Source organism: Enhydra lutris, unplaced genomic scaffold (assembly GCF_002288905.1).
Source record: "Enhydra lutris kenyoni isolate GAN:26980312 unplaced genomic scaffold, ASM228890v2 scaffoldscaffold13, whole genome shotgun sequence".
Lineage (NCBI taxonomy): Eukaryota > Metazoa > Chordata > Mammalia > Carnivora > Mustelidae > Enhydra > Enhydra lutris.
Window position 1 is genome coordinate 11,176,656 of NW_019154097.1, and position 21,882 is coordinate 11,198,537.

Genomic DNA, 21,882 nt, shown 5'->3' on the forward strand with positions numbered 1-21,882 from the left:
TATTGTTGTTTTCCCTAGACCTGCCCCTTCACCAGTGTTCCTGATCACTAATAATCAGGAAAATGTTATTTAAAGCAACAGTGATATACCATTGCGTACCTTCAAACTAACTAAAATTAACATAATTCATAAAAACCACTGTTGTGAGGATGAGGGTGAACAGGAGCTCTCATAAATTTCCAGTGATATAGGTATGTTGGAACATTGTTTGACATTGTCTAAAGTTGAGCATCACCATACCCTATCACAAAATAATTTCATAAATTTTAGGTATCAACATAAATACACGATTATGTCTACCATTGCTCATAACAAAATAATTTAAAATAGTTTAAAAATTAGAGGTAAAATAAGTGTTCATCAATTTTAGTATATATAAACAATGTATATAATATATATACTATAAATAATTATAATACTACACATATATATACAGAGAAGTTATGAACAAATTGCAAATACATGTAACTATATATAGATGAATATGAAAGTATAATTTATATTGAAAGTCACATATAAGAAAATACACAATATATACTAATATGAGTTTCAAACAGACAAAATTAATATATAATAGTTATAATAATAGTGGTCACTTTGGGGAGGGCATAAAGGTTAACAAACTGAATAGATCACAGGTTACTAGTAATAATCTATTTGTAACTTAGATCATTGTTAAAACATTTGTTCATTTTACTGTATTTTATCATGCTGCTCACCTAAGATTTTAGTTACATTTAAAAATAATAAAAAATCAAAATTTTAGACATTTACACAATTTCATGATTAATTTTTACAATAATGATACAAACTACTATATATACAAAATAGCTTAGATTATATTTATTTACTTATTTATTTTTAAAAGATTTTATTTATTTAAGAGAGAGAGAGAGAGAACATGAGCAGGGAGAGTGGCAGAGGGAGAGAGAGAAAGACAAGTAGACTCCCTGTTGATCAGGGAGCCTGATGTGGGGTTTAATCCCAGGACCCTGAGATCATGACCTGAGCTGAAGGGAGATGCTTAACCAACTGAGCCATCAGGCACCCCACTTAGACTGTATTTAAATTTTATATTTGGTATGGTATATGTATATTATATATATACATATATAACATGTATGGTATATGTATATTGTATATTGTTAGGTATATTAAACCTTTCAAGCAACACGGAAAGAAATAAATAATTTGACAATAAATCATCAAATTATAGATACAGATAAGTTAACAAATACACAAATCACATATGTGTATGCATACATACATAAATATGTGAATCTTTGAAACCATCATAAGCTTGAAAAATAAACCATCATAAGCTTGAAAAATCTATTTCAGTTATATAAATATATTTATTTTATGGAGAAAATTATATGCCATACTTTTAAATTGGTAATATATCATAAAATTTTAGGAAGTAGCTGTGAATATCAAGGACTGACTGCCCCTATTTTATACTGTGTTATTTTAAGAAATAAATGAGTTAATATACACAAATTATTTTGTGACCTGTAAAACACTTAAAATATATTATATATATATATATATATTTATACTTCTATATTTTTATTTCACAAAAATACAGTTTCTAAGTATGATATTGAATTTGAGGACATGCTTACTCAGCTGAATGACCTTTTAATAAACAACAAAATTGGTTTTTTTTTTTAAGATTTTATTTATTTATTTGACAGAGATCACAAGTAGGCAGAGAGGCAGGCAGAGAGAGGGTGAAGCAGGCTCCCTGCTGAGCAGAGAGCCTGATGCAGGACTCGATCCCAGGACCCTGAGATCATGACCTGAGCCGAAGTCAGAGGCTTAACCCACTGAGCCACCCAGGCGCCCAACAAAATGTTTTTATGTAATCACATTGCTGCTGAATAGACATTGGCAAAATCTTAGAACATAGAAAAATACATACGAGGCTAATATATTTCTAATAATCCTCAAATAAAGTAAGGCTTTAGTATAATTTTGGCTTTATGGTAGGCAAAACTTGAAGAATGACCCCAACAGCTTTTCTTTTTGAGCATAGGTGGGACTCATGAATATGAAGAGATAGCATTCCCATGGTTATGCTAAGTTATGAGAAATAGGTGACCTTCAAATGGAGAAATCTACATAAACCTAATCTAACCACTTGAGCTTTTTAGAAGAAAAAACTTTCCTTATCTGGTAGCAGTAGAGGAAGGCAGAAAAAGAACAAAGATGTGAAATATGAGAAGGACTTGAAACATCGCTGGTTTGAAGATGGAGGGTGTCATGTGAGAAGGAATGTTGGCAGCTTCTAGGAGCAAAAAGGAGCCAATAGTTGACAGTGACAACAAACACCACAACTGCAGCCATGAGGAACTGAATTCTGCCAACTGGAATGTTGCTTAGAACCAGATTCTTTTTCAGAGCCTCCAGGTAAAAAGAACAGTCAACAAACTGATTTCAGGCTATGAGATACTGAGCTAAGGAACCAAATGAACTTGCCTGAGATTTCTGAGCTACAAAATTATGAGATTATAAATGTGTTTTGTTTTATAACACCAAGTTTGTGGTAATTTGTTATATAGCAAAGAAAACTAATGCAAGTTTATTATAAAAAGATCATTAGCTGAGATCTTAATAGAATACACATACTTAAAATGACAATGAGAGATTAACTCAAGAAGTCACAGTGCAGAAGGCAAGCACGGCTGGCTGCCCAGTCATGATTTGGATCTTACGACATGCTGACAGAAGAAAGGCTTTGTGTACATATACTTTCATAAATGAGGTGTATATTATAAAATATTGAACAAAATATTGTGGATTTAGAAATCATATGTTATTTGCTAAGACATCACTTTGCAAGAAAACATCAGCATTAATAGTGTTAAGTCAGTGGATAATGAAGCAATTAAATCAGAGAAACCTGAATTACTAAATCATCTTAAGGAAACCTCCTACCAACCACTCTACAGCTTACTATGGTCTGAGACGTGAGATCAAAACTTTCACTGAGTTAAAACTGCTGAGATTTTTGTAGTTGATCTACAGGAGCTGAAGTTTAATGAAATTATTCCTTAAGGGAAAAAAATCAGCTGAAATTCCCAAAAGGAGCTAGATAATGACAATATTTTCAAATATTGCTGTATATAGTATTTCCATTCATCTGTTAGTGGGATGGAATGGTCAGTGTAGTAAAAATTATCTAACTCAGATCCATCAGTAAGTTGATAATTTTAATAAGCACTTAGTCTTCTTTAAAATTTCGTTATCTATGAGCAACTCATGTACTTAAGATGGGAAAGGTAAAAGGTAGTAAAGGTAAAACTCATGTACTTACGATGGGAAAAGTTATGCAGAGGCTTTAACAGACACGTGAATATCAGATTACTGTTGATCTTAACAGATGCTTAGATCCATCTTTTTGTTATACCAGTCAATAAATTACATGACAAATTCGAACAAGTTTTTTATTAAGATGTAAAACCAACTGTTATTTTTAAGCCACCATTTGTATTTTGTCAGTAATAACGAGTGAAAGAAAACACAAGTCTTAGACTGGATATTAGAGAACATAAAGTGATTCCTCCTGTTTTCCCCTTTAACTCCCAGTGCTCTTGGCCTCTTTATGATGTCACCTCTCAACATCATTAATTTGAACTTACAGGGCTTAAGTCCTGGCAAATCATAGGTGGGGGAAATGTCTGTACCAAGATTGTAAGTCCTCTTGTCAAATTTTATGTTTTTAAAATAACTGAAATGTTATAGTTAGCCCTGTATTTACCCTCTTTAGAGTAGAGATGCTTGTTATATTATTATTATTCATTGTAAACAAGAGTATGTGTTTAGCCGACACATACATTCTCAAGCCATAAGAGAGGTTGTTTTGATATAAAAATTAACTAGTTCATTCATTTCAGTAAAATACAAACATAGCTTTGGATAAGGCTTTTTCAAAGTGATTCTTCATTTTTAGCATACTGTATTTTCTAAAACACAGAAGAAAATAACTCATAGTTCTCATTCAGGGGAACTACCACTTCCTTAGAGGCCATTTGGAAACTTATGGAATTTTTTTTTTTTAAATGTCACAGTGACTGAGGAGTCTACTGACCTTTAGAGAGCGTGGGTCAAGGGTGTTAAAACTTCGGTAATAATTTATTCTTGAGAAATACTGAGTTTTGCAAAAGTACTTTGCAATGAAAAGTAGATTATCCAGACAAGAGAAGTTTGATGATAGTAGTTTCCTTATGCATGTTTTTTTTAAAGATTTTATTTATTTGACAGAGAGAGATCACAAGTAGGCAGAGAGGCAAGCAAAGAGAGAGAGAGAGGGAGAGAGAGAGGAGGAAGCAGGCTTCCTGCCTAGCAGAGAGCCTGATGTGGCACTTGATCCCAGGACGCTGAGATCATGACCTGAGCTGAAGGCAGAGGCTTAACCCACTGAGCCACCCAGGCAGCCCTCCTTATGCATAATTTATGTTGTGTTGAAATGATGTAGGGAAAGAAGACCTTCAATTATGTAAGCCTTTTTACTATGCAGGCTTAGAATAAAGGTGAAGGCATAGAAATGTGAAATAAAAAGGGAAAGTGTAACTGGTTTTTCCTTGGACAATACTTTTTTTTTTTTTTTAAGATTTTATTTGTTTATTGGACAGAGAGAGATCACAAGTAGGCAAAGAGGCAGGCAGAGAGAGAGAGGAGGAAGCAGGCTCCCCACCAAGGAAAGAGCCCGATGTGGGGCTCAATCCCAGGACCCTGGGATCATGACCTGAGCAGAAGGCAGAGGCTTTAACCCTCTGAGCCACCCAGGCGCCCCTTGGACAATACTTTTAAAGGAAAAATAAAACACAAACCTTCAAACTAAACAAAATGGCCTTTAATAGGCACTGGTGCTTACTTCATTACAATGCAATCAGTACTTTAATAGACAATCAGCAGTGAAAGGATTCAATGCATTTGTAATGATTAAAGATTGAGGGACTTGCTGATAATTACAAAACAATCTGCACTCTGGCATATAGCATGACAGAATTACATTTTATACTAATTACTTTAAAATGTTTAAGCACAGGGGCACCTGGGTGGCTCAGTGGGTTAAAGCCTCTGCCTTCGGCTCAGGTCATGATCCCAGGGTCCTGGGATCGAGCCCCACGTTGGGCTCTCTGCTCCGCAGGGGGCCTGCTTCCTCCCCTCTCTCTCTCTGCCTGCCTCTCTGCCTACTTGTGATCTCTCTCTCTCTGTCAAATAAATAAAATCTTTAAAAAAAAAGTTTAAGCACAATAAAATATTGATGGCATTACTATTATCATGAGCACTGCACAGCTTTCAGAGAACTTCAAGAGTTAAAAACATATTTTTGGTTTTGTGACTATTTCTTTATGTTGTTTTCTGGTATAATTCTAAGACTCTCATTTTATCATAAAAAGAAACTGTAGTTAAATTCATAATCAAATGGCCTCAAGCATACATAAAAATCCTTAATAACAAATTCTCATATTTAACTGGATTCAAGTGGCCACTTCCAATTCACTTAACAGAGAATCTGAGATGCAGAAATTATTTCCTGCTTTGTTTTTCCTCTGAATGCTATGACAGGACCTTAATTTTAGACTTAAATTTCTATGTCATGGCTATCAATTTATAGTTGATAAAGAAAATATTCCTCTTTGAGTTCAGTATTCCCCCTCTTCACTTACTGTTCTTTAATACTCTTGTTCATCCAAATCTCAGCAACTCCATTTGAGTGCTTCACATTTTCTTGCCTTTTCCTCCTACTCAGGTTGTGTCAATCAACTCAATTCTTCCATTTCTAATGGTGAATCTAAGGTTTCTGAAGGAAGTAGGAGAGGTTTTCACAAAGACTGGGTTATCTAAAAATCTAAATTTTTTAAACTTCCAGTGTTAGTTTCTGGATCACAGATTCACTGCACTTTTTTTTTTTCCTTGAGTTGCATTAATTAGGTCCTCTCTTATTATCTTGCCTAGGATTTCACCTTCATATAGAATAAAGTTTATGAACTTTAGCACTACTGACATTTTAGGAAGAATAACTCCTTACTGGTTTGAGGAATGGGGAGAGGGTCGGGAGGTCCTTGTAAGCAGTTAACAGCATCCCTGCCTTCTATACCCTAGATGCCACTATCAGCACTTGTGTGTGTACAACCCCCCCACATCACCCCCAAATTACACACAATTGTGATAAAAATATCTCAGGCATTGCAAATGTCTACTGGAGTAAGGGATTCATAATAAGCCCAGGTTGAGAAACACTGCTCTAGAAAATGCTAGAAAAAGACAGGAAATCTCACCATAAGGCAGTTGACCTTTGCCTTAAAAAAGAGACCTCTACAGCAAATATAAGAGTGAGTCAGGCCCCAGTCAGTCCCTGGAAAATCTTCTGTAATATTTACTTATAATTCTGTAAGATATATTTATACATAAAGTACATAAGAATTTTATGGTCTTATTTGCCATATATCTGATGTAGAATCCCAAAATCCAAAATCAGCTGGCAGGATATCTTGTGATACTCACACATAATGATTGTCTGTAGCCATTTTACTATTAAAATCAAACTTAATTGTGGAATGTTGACTATCTTTCCTCTATAAACCAGAAACAAGGCAAAGATGCTCATTATTTCTATTTACCCTTGTAATCCAGACCATATTTTGTTCCATACAGCAATAAAACATTAAGATTGGGGAGGAAGAAGTAAAATTACCTTTATTCACAGAGGACATGATTGACTGGATTATCCAGTGACATTTACAAAAAATTATTTAGAGCTATTAAATGTAATAAGATTATATGATACAGGATCTAATTATATAAATTATATTTCTATAAATGGAAAAATTAGAAATAATTAGAAAGGAAAAATTAGAAAATATAAGTTTAAGAAAATAGTACAAATTTCAATAACAAAAAAACTTTAGAAATAAGTTTATGAAAATATATACAAGACATATATAAGAAAACTAAAAATTTTCCTCAGGGAATTTTTCAAGGAAAGTTTTTTTTTTCTTTTCCTTCCTTAGATTTTATTTATTTATTTGACAGAGAGAGAGAGAAAACAAGCAGGAGAAGTGGGAGAAGGAGAAGTAGGTTCTCTGTTGAGCAGAGAGCCCGATGATGCCTCTGTGGGTCTCCATCTCAAGACCCTGGGATCATGACCTGAGCTGAAGGCAGAGGCTTAACTGACTGAGCCATTCAGGTGCCCCATAGGAAAGTTTATATATATAAGTTTATATGTATAAACTTATATATATAAATATATATAGATATAGATATTTTTATTATATGTGATAAATATATATCCTCTGATCCAAAGATATCCTTTATACCCTTTATACCTACTAGAACAGCTAAAAGTAAAGATTAATGACACCAACAGTCAGCAACAGTGTGGGGCATCTGACCAGTTCAGCATTGGTTGTGGGTATAAAACAGTACAACCACATTGGAATACCACTTGATATTTTTTAAAATAAAGTTGAACATACATATGTTATATGTATGATTCAGCCTTTCCACTATAGCTTACCCAAGAGAAGTTCACAAAATATGTATAGCAGCTTTATTCACAATAAGCCAAAATTAAAGTAACTCAAATGTCCACCCACAGGAGGATGGAAAATTTCAGTGTGGGGTATATCATGTAATGGAATACTGTTCTGCAATCTAAAGGAATGAAATATTCATATATATAACATGGATGAATAAAAAAATATATTGAAAAATCCAGGAACACAAAAACACATACTGTATGATGTAATTTTTATGAATTTCAAGCATAGGCAAGGCTATCTGTAGTAACTTAACAGCCTTTTGTGGGGGAGGGGCAGCGTGGATTGACTGGAAACCAGTACAGTGTAACCTAATGGTGTGGTTGAAAATTTCTGTGTTTCTTAAGGTTGTTTAAAGCAGGGTTACTGACAAATAAATTTAGTTCTCTTGAGTTTTCACTGAAAAGAATTTATAGGACCCCAAAATAGCCATGATCTGAATACTCTAGTTCTCACTCCCTGTGTAAATTTACATGTCATAAGTAATCCAATACATTTAACCTTTAGGAATAAATAGCATTTTGCCACTCTTTCACCTAAATCTGGTTCTGCTGGTGATAGCATCTCTCCCTTTACCTCTCCAGAATAGTCAAGAAATTTTCTAGATCAGGATACATTTAGATTCAATTTTTGAAGTTTCTCATTAAAAATAACAACAAAAACAAAAACAAAAACAAAAAAAAAACATTGTTAGCATCCTTTATTATTTGTTTTTCTTTTGAGACTATTGTCTAATTTAATTATCTGAAAAGAAAGGGACGCCTGGGTGGCTCAGTGTTAAGCAGAGTTAAGCTTCTGCCTTCAGCTCAGGTCATGGTCTCAGGGTCCTGGGATCCAGCCCCACATCACATAGGGCTCTCTGCTCAGCAGGGAGTCTGCTTCCCCCCTCTACCTCTGCCTCCCTCTCTGCCTACTTGTGATATCTCTCTCTCTCTCTGTCAAATAAATGAATAAAATCTTTAAAATAAAAAAAAGAAAAAAAATCTGCAACAAGTTAAAAAGGTTGTTTTGGTCTCTATTTCATTGATTTCTGTTCTGATCTTTATTATTTCTCTTCTCCTGCTGGGTTTAGGCTTTCTTTTTGTTCTTTCCTCAGCTCCTTTAGGTGTAGGGTTAGGTTGTGTATTTGAGACCTTTCTTGTTTCTTGAGAAAGGCTTGTACCGCTATATATTTTCCTCTCAGGACTGCATTTGCTGTGTCCCATAGATTTTGAACCATCGTGTTTTCATTATCATTTGTTTCCATGAATTTTTTTCAATTCTTCTTTAATTTCCTGGTTGACCCATTCATTCTTTAGAAGGATGCTCTTTAGCCTCCATGTATTTGGGTTCTTTCCAAATTTCCTCTTGTGATTGAGTTCTAGTTTCAGAGCATTGGGATCTGAAAATAAGCAGGGAATGATCCCAATCTTTTGGAACCAGTTGAGACCTGATTTGTGATCCAGGATGTGATCTATTCTGGAGAATGTTCCATGTGCACTAGAGAAGAATGTGTATTCTATTGCTTTTGGATGGAATGTTCTGAATATATCTGTAACATCCATCTGGTCCAGTGTGTCATTTAAGGCCTTTATTTTCTTGTTGATCTTTTGCTTGGATGATCTGTCCATTTCAGTGAGGGGAGTGTTCGAGTCCCCTACTATTATTGTATTATTGTCGATGTGTTTCTTTGATTTTGTGATTAATTGGTTTATATAGTAGGCTTCTCCTACATTAGGGGCATAGATATTTAAAATTGTTCTATCTTGTTGGACAGACTCTTTGATTATGATAGAGTGTCTTTCCTCATCTCTTATTATAGCCTTTGGCTTAAAATCTAATTGATCTGATATAAGGATTGCCACCCCAGCTTTCTTCTGATGTCCATTAGCATGGTAAATTGTTTTCCACCCCATCACTTTAATTCTGGAGGTGTCTTTGTGTCTAAAATGAGTTTCTTATAGATAGCATATTTATGGGTTTTGTTTTGTTTTGTTTTGTTTTTTTGCTTTTGTTTTTCCCGTTCTGATACCCTGTGTCTTTTGATTGGGGCATTTAGCCCACTTACATTCAGGGTAACTACTGAGAGAGATGAATTTAGTGCCATTGTATTGCCTGTAAGGTGACTGTTACTGTATATTGTCTCTGTTCCTTTCTGGTCTACTACTTCTAGGCTCTCTCTTTGCTTAGAGGATCCCTTTCAATATTTCCTGTAGAGCTGGTTTGGTGTTTACAAATTCTTTTAGTTTTTGTTTATCCTGGAAGCTTTTTATCTCTCCTTCTATTTTCAATGATAGCCTAGCTGGATATAGTATTCTTGGCTGCATGTTTTTCTTGTTTAGTGCTCTGAATATATCATGCCAGCTCTTTCTGGCCTGCCAGGTATCTGAGGATAAGTCTGCTGCCAAGCTAGTATTTTTACCATTGTATGTTACAGACTTCTTATCCCAGGCTGCTTTCAGGATTTTCTCTTTGTCACTAAGACTTGTAAGTTTTATGGTTAGATGGTGGGGTGTGGACCTATTCCTATTGATTTTGAGGGGGGTTCTCTGTGCCTCCTGGATTTTGATGCTTGTTCCCTTTGTCATATTAGGGAAATTCTCTACAATAATTCTCTCCAATATACCTTCTGCTTCCTTCTCTCTTTCTACTTGTTCTGGAATTCCAATTATTCTAATGTTGTTTCATCTTATGGTATCACTTATCTCTCGAATTTTCCCCTTGTGTTCCAGTAGTTGCTTGCCTCTTTTACTGAGCTTCTTTATTCTCTGTCATTTGGTCTTCTATATCACTAATTCTCTCTTCTGCCTCATTTATCCTAGCAGTAAGAGCCTCCATTTTTTATTGCACATCATTAATAGCTTTTTGGATTTCAGCTTGGTTAGATTTTAGTTCTTTTATTTCTCCAGAAAGGGCTTTTATTTCTCTAGGCAACATTTCTCTAGTATCTTCCATGCCTTTTTTGAGCCCAGCTAGCACCTTGAGAATCTGAACTCTGGATCTGACATATTACCAATGTCCATATTGATTAGGTCCCTAGCCTTTGGTACTGCCTCTTGTTCCTTTTTGTTGTTGTTGTGAGTTTTTCTGCCTTGTCATTTTATCCAGATAAGAAGAGATAAATGAGAGAATAAAATACTAAAAGGGTGGCAAAGACCCCAGAAAAATGTGCATTAACCAAATCAGAAGAGACCCCAAATCATGGGTGGAAGAAAGGGGGTAAAAAGAAGTTCAAAAAAATTTTTTTAAAAAAGGAAAAAATGATAAAAGAAAATATAGATGTTAGACTGGTGAATGGAATAGAGCCACCCACTTAATTTCGGGAGTACTTTAGTCTCTTAGAAGAAACTACCTTCCAAAATTTTAAGAATAATATATATATATATATATATATATATATATATATACAAAAAAATACAGGTAAACACAATGAAGGGATGGAATATGACTGTAAAGATGAAAATTTTTAAAAAATTCTAAAAAAGAAGTTGATAAGATAAGTTGGTTGGGAAAAGAAAGAAAAAGAAATTGTAGAGGATTTGCTCAGGCTGGAGACTAGAACAAAGCCCTGTGCTAGATTTAGGGTATATTTTGATCTATTAGAAGAAGCTGTATCCCAAAATTTTTAGAAGAAAAAACCCTATGTGTATACAAAAAAAAAAGTTAGGTACAATGAAGGATAAATATGAGTATAATAATAAAGGTTCAAAAAGATTTTTTTAAATGGAAGGTATTGTTAAGATAAACTCATTAAAAAACACTAAAAGAGGAAAAAGTTAAAAAATTAGATAAAAAATAAAATTAAAAAAAATTAACTTTGTAAGACTAAAGAATCATGGGGCGAAAGCCATGAATTCCATGCTTTGCTTTCTCCTCCTCTGGAATTCTGCTGTTCTCCTTGATAAGAGAGCTTGGTCTTGGCTGGATTTCTTTCTGATCTTCCAGGGGAGGGTCCTGTTGTAATGATTCTCAAATGTCTTTGCCCAAGGTGGAATTGCACCATCTTTGCCAGGGGCTGGGCTAAGTAATCTGCTCTGGTTCGCTCTCAGGAGCTTCTGCTCCCTGAACGCTTTCCGTAGAGTTCTGGAGAATGGGAATGAAAATGGCAGCCTCCCAATTTCTGGCCCAGAAGAGTGGAAGGATTGGGGCTCCATTCCTCAGTGCACCCTCGGAGAAAGGCACTCAATCACTCCCATCTCCCTGGCCTCTGGCCACGCACCAAGCTCACCCAGACTGTGACCGAGCATCTCTGTCTCTGGCACACAAACCCACCTGGAGTCTCCAACCCAGCAGATCACTGCTGCTATTCCAGGGAGGCTTCCCCAGATCTGCCACTTGTGGGGTCCCTGCTCAAAGAGCAGAGGTCTGTGCCACGGATCACAGTTTAAGGTAACCCTGAGCTGAGAGCTCACTCCTTGGCTCTGTCTCTGTAGCCAGCTTCCCAGCTCTAATACCTGTGAGCTCTGTGATATTCAGACACCCCTGATCTTCAGTGACCCTGCGGGACCTGAGACCATGCTGTCCCTGCGAGGCCTCCACCCCTGCTTAGCCTCAGGAGCCATGTCCCTCAGTGGAGCTGACTTTTAAAAGTTCTGATTTTGTGCTCTATTGCTCCGCCACTTGCTGGGAGCTGGCCCCTCCCCTTGCATTCTATCTTCCTGTTGCTTTGGATTCACTTCTTCGCAGGTACTATCTTTCAGAAATTGATAGATTTTCTGTTTCTAGAATTGCTGCTCTTCTTCTCTTCGATCTCCTGTTGGATTTGTAGGTGTTTGGAATGGTTTGATAAACTGTCTAGCTGATCTCCTGCTACCTAATGTCATCTCAACCTGCTACTCCTCTGACATCTTGACAATATTGAAGGTTGTTCTTTTTTTTTTTTTTTTTGACAGAGATTACAAGTAGGCAGAGAGGCAGGCAGAGAGAGAGAGGAGGAAGGAGACTCCCTGCCAAGCAGAGGGCCCAATGCAGGGCTTGATCCGAGGACCCTGGGATCATGACCTGAGCCGAAGGCAGAGGCTTTAACCCACTGAGCCACCCAGGCACCCCAGGTTGTTCTTTTTTGATATAACTGGTTTCTGAATTAAGGTCTCTGGAGATACACACACACACACACACACACACACACACACACATAAAATAACTAATACTTCATCTTAACAAAGGTGAAATGGAAAACAGATGCCACAGAATCTGTCTTCAGGAGCAGCGCACACATCCTAATATTTGATATTTCAATATCAATCTCAGCATCTCATTTGAGCCTTTTATTTTTTTTAATCTCAGGATTCTTTTTTATTCTTTAAAAAATTGTTTTTATTTGAGCATAGTTGACATAGTTTCAGGTGTACAACATAATGATTGGGCAAGTTTATACACTGAGCTTTGCCCCCAACAAGTATAGCTGCTATGTGTCACCATACAATGAATAGTATTATAGCATCACTGACTCCATTTTCTATGCTGTACCTTTCATTTCATGACTTATTTATTCCTTAACTGGAAGCCTGTATGTCTCACACCCCTTCACTCATTTTGCCCATCCTTCCATTCTTCCTCCCATCTGACAGTATCAGTTTGTGCTTTGTATTTATAGGTCTGATTCTGCATTGTGTTTTAGATTCCATATATGAGTGAGCTTTAAGTAAAAAAGGTACCCACTAACATTGCGGAATGTCATGTATTCATGATGTAGAAAGGGAGCTGGGTTTAGGTTTTCCTAAATAAACATCTGAGATCATAATGTAGGGAGACATCAGGGACTTCCTTTTTTAGGACAAAAATCTATTTTTATATTACTACTGGAAAAAGTGTTTTTTTTGTTTTTGTTTTTGTTTTTTTCCTTTAAAGGAGTAAACATGTAACTGCATTTTTTTTTCTTAGTCTGAAAAAATATAATCTTAGTACAGAATACACCTGTCCTTATTCTTGCCTTTAACTATATCTCTGGTACATTTTAAAATGTATAATAGATTCAAAGGATAAGGACTCTCAACAATGTGGTATCTCCTTCTGTTTCATATGAAAGGAAGCAAGTATTGCCTGGAGACACTTTATCCATTTGAGGAAGATGTCTTCTATCTCTAGTTTTCTCAGAGTTTTTAATTATGAATGTTATTTTTTAAAAAATTCTTCTGTGCATCTTGAAATGATCAAATGAATTTTATTTGTTATTTTCAGTATTACATGGGTTGATTTACACATGTTAAACTGATCTTACATTCCACAAAGTAAATCTCAATAACCATGATGTCTGCCATTTTATATTATTGTTCAGTAAGATTACTTAAGAAGTTAAGGAATTTTTGTGTCTGTGTTAATGCAAGGTATTGGTCTATAATACTCATTTCTGGTAATGTCTTTAAGAAGTTTTGGTGTCAGAATTATTTATATTGTTCTCAAAAATGAGATGAAACAACCTCTTCTTCCTCGTTTCTGAAAAATTTGTGTAGATTTAGTAGTTTTCCTTAATTTTTAAAAATTTATCAGTAAAACTGGCTGGGGTCTGTGTTTTTCTGGGAAGATTTTTGATAATGGATTCATTTTATTTAATAATTATGAGTCTAGTCATATATTTATTATTTAATCATGTGTCTGTTTTGCTAAATTAGTTTTACATGGAACTCATCTATTTCACTGAAGTTGCTGAATTTATTGCTATAAAATTATTAATGATATTCCCCATTATGCTTTAAAATCTATGTAATTATAAAACTTGCATCAGTCCTGATATTGGTAATTTGTGTTTTCTCTTTATCAGTTCTACTAAGAGTTAATAAATTTTAATAATCTTTACAAAAATCAAATTAGGGATTTTTTACTCTAATTTTTTTTCACTTTGATTCTGTCTTAAAGATTTATTGTTTATTCTAACTTTGAATTTATTTTGATATTTTCCTGATTTTAAAGCAAGGATTTAAAACAATGTTTTAGGGGCATCTGGGTGGCTCAGTTGGTTAAGCAGCTGTCTCTGGCTCAGGTCACGATCACAGCATCCTGTGAGCCACTCCCACATCCTGCTCCCTGCTCACAGGGAAGCCTGATTCTCCCTCTCTCACTCCCCCTGCTTATGCTTACTATCTCTCTGTCAAATAAATAAATAAAATCTGAAAAGACAAACAAAAAAACACTGTTTTAGGGGCACCTGGGTGGCTCAGTTGGTTATGTGTCTGCCCTTAGCACAGGTCACGATCTGGGGGTCCTGGAATCAAGCCCCATGTTGCACTCCATATTTAGTGGGGAGTGTGTTTCTCCCTCTCTACCTCTACCCCCAGCTCATCCTCTTTCTCTCAATTAAATAAAATCTTTAAAGAAAAACAATTTTAAACTTTTTAATGTAAGACATTAAAGCTATAAGTTCTCTGAACTTTTTGCAGTATTCCATAATTTTTGATCCTATGTTATTATTTAGTTGCTTCTTTTTTATGAGTTGTGATTTTGTTTGGCTGCTGGTTATTTAGAAAGAACTACTTTTTTTTTTTTAAATATTTGGGTATTTTCTATATAATTTTGTTTTTGATTTCTAATTCAATTGTTTGGTGATTAAAGAACATGCCCTAGGGATTATATAAGGAATTAATGGATCTGGCGTATGTATAATATTTTAAATCTCAAATTTAATAATATTGTTTCATGAACTTGAAATATTTTCTCTTTCAGAGTATTTAAAACAGAGATGTTCATAACCATGATTGCACATCAAAATTTTTTCAGGAGTTTATAAATGTATATTGGCTAGATCCAAACCTAGAGATTTAGATATGCTAGGGCAAGTAATTTTAATGCATGCTCTTGGTTAAAAAACAACAACTGTGTGAATGGAGCTAGAAAGTATTATGCTTAGGTGAAATGAGTCATTCATGGAAAGAAAAATACCATATGATTTCACTCATATGTGGATTTTAAGAAAAAAAAAAAGCAGAGAGAGAAAGAGAAAGAGAGGCAAACCAAGAAACAGACAAAACAAAACAAATTAATGGTTACCAGAGGTGAGGTGGGTGGGGTAATGGGTTAAATAAGTTATGGGGGTTAAGGAGGGCACTTATAAGTACTGGGTGTTGTATGGAAGTGTGGAATCATATTATACACATGAAATTAATATTATACTGTATGTTAACTAATTGGAATTTAAATAAAAATTTTTAAAAACCACTGGACTAGACAACATTTTGGTCAATATATCCCAAATTTTATTCAATTAAAATCACTTAATTTTTAAAAAAGATTTCTTCATTTGAGAAAGAGAGAGAGCATAAGCCAGAATCCCAAAGCAGGGCTCAATGTCAAGACCCCAAGATCATGACTCCAGCCAAAATCAAAAGCCAAATGCTCAACCGACTAAGCCATCAAGACGCTCCCATTTTTTAAAAGATTTATTTATTTATTTGAGGGGAGGTCAAGGGGTCAGGGGGAGAGGGAGAGGGAGAAGGAGAGAGAGTCCTAAGCAGACTCTCCACAGAGCATGGAGCCCCATGGGGGGCTGGATCCCATGACCATAAGATCACAACCTTAGCTGAAACCAAGAGTCAGGAGGCCTAACTGACTATGCCACCCAGGTGCACCAAATCATTTAAATTTTTATAGAGTGACAAAAATGTGCCAAGTATTATGTTGAGAAATAGAGACTAAATAAAGATATCAAGTTATGTATTTTAATGTACTTTATTCCTCAATTTTTTTTTTCAATTTGAGTATAGTTGACAATGTTATATTAATTTCAGGTGAACAACATAACAATTAGGCTTTTTTATACATTATGCTATACTCATCACAAGTGTACCTACCATTTGTCAACATACACTATCACATATCATTGCCTATATTCCCTATGCTGTGCCTCTTATTCTCATGCCTTAGTCATTCTATAACTGAAAGCCTCTATCTTCTACTCCCCTTCACTACCCACCAGCCCCCGCCCCCAGTAACCATCACTTCTCTCTGTTCCTGGATCTGGTTCTGCTTTTTATTTATTTGCTTGGGTTTTGTTTGTTTAGATTTTACAAGGTACTTCTTTCTTAATACTTATGTAATGTCAAAATAAGTAAAATACTATGTGAGCATGTGTGCTTCTGTGTGTGTGTAAGCCCAAAACTCACATGTGATCAACAGGGCTTTATTTCTGTAATATAATGAGATGTTGTAAAATAATACTTCTCTATCAGATCTTAATATATGTCTCCATTACAAATCAATAAAATGGGATTATAAAATTTCTGTTTGTGAAAATAAACAAGTTCACATAGTACTAAAGCAAATGGAAACTTTTAAATGAAAAGTACCTTACAACATAGTTTTATTTCACAGCATTCCTAAAGAACAAAAATTAAAAAAAATTAGAATCTGTATCAACACTTACGATGCACATTGACAGACATAGACATATACACAACACACACACTCGTTCACAGACATAAAGGTAGGCCGTTGAATGATCTGGCTTTGCTTAAATTTGAGAATATTTTGAGAATCTCATTTTGCTTAAGCAATGCTTTTAAAGTGATGTCTTTGCCAAAATTCAATTGCAAGAAAATTTGGAACATGAGGTAGAGGAAAAATAATTCAACCATGAATTCACAATTTTTTTTTTAAAAAAGTCTTTATTTCACATATGGCAATTTGATAATTTTTAAATGTTTCTATCTATTTTAGTTATGTTGAAGTTTGTGCTAAAAACACACATTTACTCATCTCTGTTTTTTCTAGGATCAAGTAATCTTACATAATAGTGGAGATCTGAGAATTCAAAATATTTCTCTAGTTGGTGATGGCAAGTGCTTACACTTGATCGTTACAATAATTATCATTAAATACAGTGATTTTTATATAAATTAATTAAAACATTTCCCTCTTATTTTAATAGCCAAAAAATAAACTTTGGAACATATGATAACTACATTCCAGGTAAGAAAAAATTCAATATTTATTTTTGAAATATGATTAATTTTAGGATTAGGATTACTTTTGTTTTTAAGATTTTCTTTATTTATTTGACAGAGAGGTAGAGAGAGGGAGCACAAGTAGGCCGAGCGGCAGGCAGAAGGTGAGGGAGAAGCAGGCTCTCCACTGAGCAGGGGGCTTGATGTGGGGCTCCATCCCAGGACCCTGGGATCATGACCTGAGCTGAAGGCAGCCACTTAACTGACTGAGCCACCCATGCACCCCAGATTAAGATTACTTTTAAGGATAAATGATTATTATCCTCTATTCAAGGTGATAAAGCAGTAAGTAGCTCATGGAATATCATTAAAAATCAACTTTCTCATGGACTTGGCAAACATTTTCTAAGGATACTTTGTTTTTGAATCCAACAAAGTTTAAGCAATATATTCAGCAACATAAAGGTGTTATGTTAGAAATCATACCTGTTAGAAATCACACAATCAGATACTCTTATATTTGGAAAGTAGTGTAGAAACTGGATAAACAATTCACCCATGTCTGCAATGACTTCTACTACATTCATGACAGATATATCTTCCTTATAAAAATTCACCAATTTGATGTTGAAGGAATTCATATACCTAACAATTTTCCCTCATATATTGAGCTTCAATATGCCTTTCATTCTGTATATGTTCTCATTGATCCTGTTTTTAGGAGATACACAAGAAAGGATATTATCTCTTACACGAAGTATTATACTGCACATGTTTAAATGAAATGAAAAATCTCTCTCACTCCCATTGGTACCCCAAACGTCTTTTAACTATTTTATTTTTAACCATTTCCTTATAGTTTCCAGGAAACTTTTCCCTCACAATCCCCATTCTGTAGGTACTCTGTATTTATAGTTTACTTCATTAATATGCCACTTATAACAACAGTGCAGTTTCTATGTGTATAACATTTACTCCTGTACCTTGGAAAATTACTAAAGGAAGCTTAATCAGTAACATTTAGAATCAATCATATATTTATTGAATATTTTAAAACAAGTAATGTCTGTGCTAAGTATTTTCGAGGCTACTGAAGTGTAGTTATCATGTTTTCTGATCTCAAAAAAACTGTATTCTAACCAAAAGAATCTAAAGCAAAAATCTAGACTGGGAGAGATAGAAGATTAAAAGAGGGCACGTATTCCATGGAGCACTGGGTGTAGTGCAAAAACAATGAATTCTGTTTCACTGAAAAGAAAAAAAAAAAAGCAGTAAAGATCTTTTTTGCATTTATGTTACAGACCATATTAGTTTCACAATAACTATATAGTTTTCTGTAAAACTGATCAAAATAGAAAATAAATTTTTATTTTCATATATTGATAGAGAATTTCAAACATAACTAAATGAATGAAGCCATAATTTTTATCATTTGTTCATTCATGAAATCTATTATCTTACTGTCACTTTAGTTCTGATGAAAGTTTACTTACTCGAAAACATTTAATGTCTTCTTATTTTAGTCAGTGAATTAAGCAAAAAATCATGGAATCAGCAACACTTTGCCCTGAGATTTCCCAAACCACCAAGGCCAGGAAAAAAAAGAAGATCAAAACCATCCCAACTACGAGACAATGCAGTTCCTGTGAGTATTGGAAGGATCATGTAATTCTACTAGTACCAAACTTGTGAAATCATATTTTACAGTTTTATGTGCTACAGATCAGCACTGACCAATGGGATTTCTTTGATGATAGAAATATTTTATGACTTTATATTCCAATGTGGCTACTGAACATTTAAAATGAGGCTAGTGTTGGAGTGCCTGGGTGGCTCAGTGAGTTAAGCCTCTCCCTTCAGCTCAGGTCATGATCTCGGGGTCCTGAGATCTAGCCCAGCATTGGGCTCTCTGCTCAGCAGGGAGCCTGCTTCTCCTTCTTTCTCTACCCTGCCTCTCTGCCTACTTGTGATTTCTCTCTCTCTGTCAAACAAATAAATAAAATCTTAAAAAGATAAAATAAAATAAGGCTAGTGCAACTGAGGAAGTGAATTTTATATCTCAATTCAATTCAGTTCAGTTCACTTGTGGCTTTTAAATACCATATTGGAGAGCACAGTTAAAGGTAATTCAAATTCTACTACATGAAGGAAGTAAATATTTTTATTTGCATTTCATCATATAAACCTTGTCCCCTTATTTCATATTTCTTTAGTAACACCACAATATAGAAAATATGTGTCTAAGAAGCACAAAATTCTGGAGATCCTAATGTTACAGTTAGTATGAACATTCAGAAAATATCCTCCAGCTGGGGAAACTCCCTCATTAGAGTCATGGGATTATATTATATCTTGATAAAGTTTTAATGCTTCCTCATTTTCTGTAATATAGCATTCAGGATTCTGAATATTAGAAGTATTTCTCAATGTTCTAGAGTCATCATGGGATATGAGAAGTTTTTAAAAAAAGTTTCACAAGCTAAAACTATCATGAACTCTTGCTTATTTTAGGCAATGTTTCCAATTAGTAGTGATCCTAGCTTATTCTGTCATTTCACACTCTTTGCTTTTCCTTTCTTTCTTTATTCAATTTATTTTTCCATTGTTTGTTAACATCACTTCCAAAGTTTGCTACTTTTGCACTTGAGATTTTGCAAGCACTTGGTTAAAAGTTGAAAAAAAAAATGCACCATTCTGCACAAAGTTATGTGCACCAAATGTTACAGTTTTTATTATTGTAGTTTCCTATCTGATAATACTCAATTTATATTTTGGTAAGTCAGAATTTCAGGTTTTTCTTTTAACTACAGGTAACATTTCAAATTCCAGAGACCTTGAATGTGATAATAGAGACCAGGACATTCCTGAACATGAAACTATTACACTTAGTTTCTGAGTTAGCCTAGGAATGGAGAGTGGGCAAGATATTTTTTTTGGTGGGGGAGCAGATATTCTAAGAATTCTTGAGAACACCAAGGTGGGGGGAAGGCCTTTTCTGATTGTGAAGAAAGATTCTGATAGGTCATTAGTTAGTCCTCACTACCAATTTTAACATAATGTCTTGAGGGAATTATGAAGATCCTCTAAATTGAAATAAAGCCCACAATGAGACATGACTACCCATTAGTCTAAAAAAGAATGAAATTGGAAAAGGAGAATAAACTATGACATCTACAATTTATCCACTATTTATCAAAACCTAAAATTTTTTAATGGTTGAAGTTAAAATGCATTTGGTATATGGTAATAAAAGCTGTGTAACATACAAATTGTTCATTCTTATTCTAACCAATATTCCAGATATATGATTCAGAAAAAATAAAAGAAGTTTCTAAGCGACCATTATGGATGCACAGTTCTTTAATGAGAATTTCTGAGAGACCATCTGATTATTTAGCTGCCAGGAGGCAGCGTCCATATAAACCAACCCATCAGCCAAAGGAAGATACTAAGGTAGCAGATGTAGAAAAACCTGTATATCCAGAAACACCTAAGAAAGGTAAAGAAGACAAGCAAGAAGACATGAAGGACATACCGGAGTCAGAAACAGAACCCACAGCTTTAAAGGAGCCAAAAATAACTAAGAAAGAGTCAAAGAAAGATAAGGATATAGAAACAGGAACTAGAGATGAAAAAGATGTTGCAAAAACAGATGCCAAAAAAGAAAGAAAAGCTTCAAAGGAGGGCAAGGAGTCAGGTACAGAATCTGAAGATGAAAAGAAAGATGTCAAGAAAGAGAAGAAAATCTCAAAGAAGGGCAAGGAGTCAGGTACAGAATCTGAAGATGAAAAGAAAGATGCCAAGAAAGAGAAAAAAGCCTCAAAGAAGGAGAAGGAGTCAGGTACAGAATCTGAAGCTGAACAGAAAGATGCCAAGAAAGAGAAGAAAGCCCCAAAGAATGTCAAGGAGTCAGGTACAGAATCTGAAGATGAAAAGAAAGATGCCAAGAAAGAGAAGAAAGCCTCGATTAAAGGTAAGGGGTCAGGTGCAGAATCTGGAGATGAAAAGAAAGATGCTAAGAAAGAGAAAAAAGCAAAGGGCAAGGAGTCAGGTACAGAATCTGAAGCTGAACAGAAAGATGCCAAGAAAGAGAAGAAAGCCCCAAAGAAGGGCAAGGAGTCAGGTACAGAATCTGAAGATGAAAAGAAAGATGCCAAGAAAGAGAAGAAAGCCCCAAAGAAGGGCAAGGAGTCAGGTACAGAATCTGAAGCTGAACAGAAAGATGCCAAGAAAGAGAAGAAAGCAAAGGGCAAGGAGTCAGGTACAGAATCTGAAGCTGAAAAGAAAGATGCCAAGAAAGAGAAGAAAGCCCCAAAGAAGGGCAAGGAGTCAGGTACAGAATCTGAAGCTGAAAAGAAAGATGCCAAGAAAGAGAAGAAAGCCTCGATTAAGGGTAAGGGGTCAGGTGCAGAACCTGAAGCTGAACAGAAGGATGCCAAGAAAGAGAAGAAAGCCCCAAAGAAGGGCAAGGAGTCAGG

General features: G+C 35.0%; 1 protein-coding gene across 1 annotated transcript in view; it reads left to right on the forward strand.

Annotated features, from left to right (window-relative positions):
- Positions 1-17,066: 17,066 nt before the first annotated feature.
- The window catches only part of LOC111146147 (cylicin 2), a 5,467-nt gene continuing 651 nt past the window's right edge, over positions 17,067-21,882 (forward strand). The window contains 5 exon segments of the mRNA XM_022501567.1: positions 17,067-17,071; positions 17,389-17,429; positions 18,928-19,049; positions 20,705-21,245; positions 21,456-21,882. The exon segment at positions 21,456-21,882 is cut by the window's right edge and continues 1 nt beyond it. Coding sequence (XP_022357275.1) covers positions 17,067-17,071; positions 17,389-17,429; positions 18,928-19,049; positions 20,705-21,245; positions 21,456-21,882 — 1,136 coding nt within the window.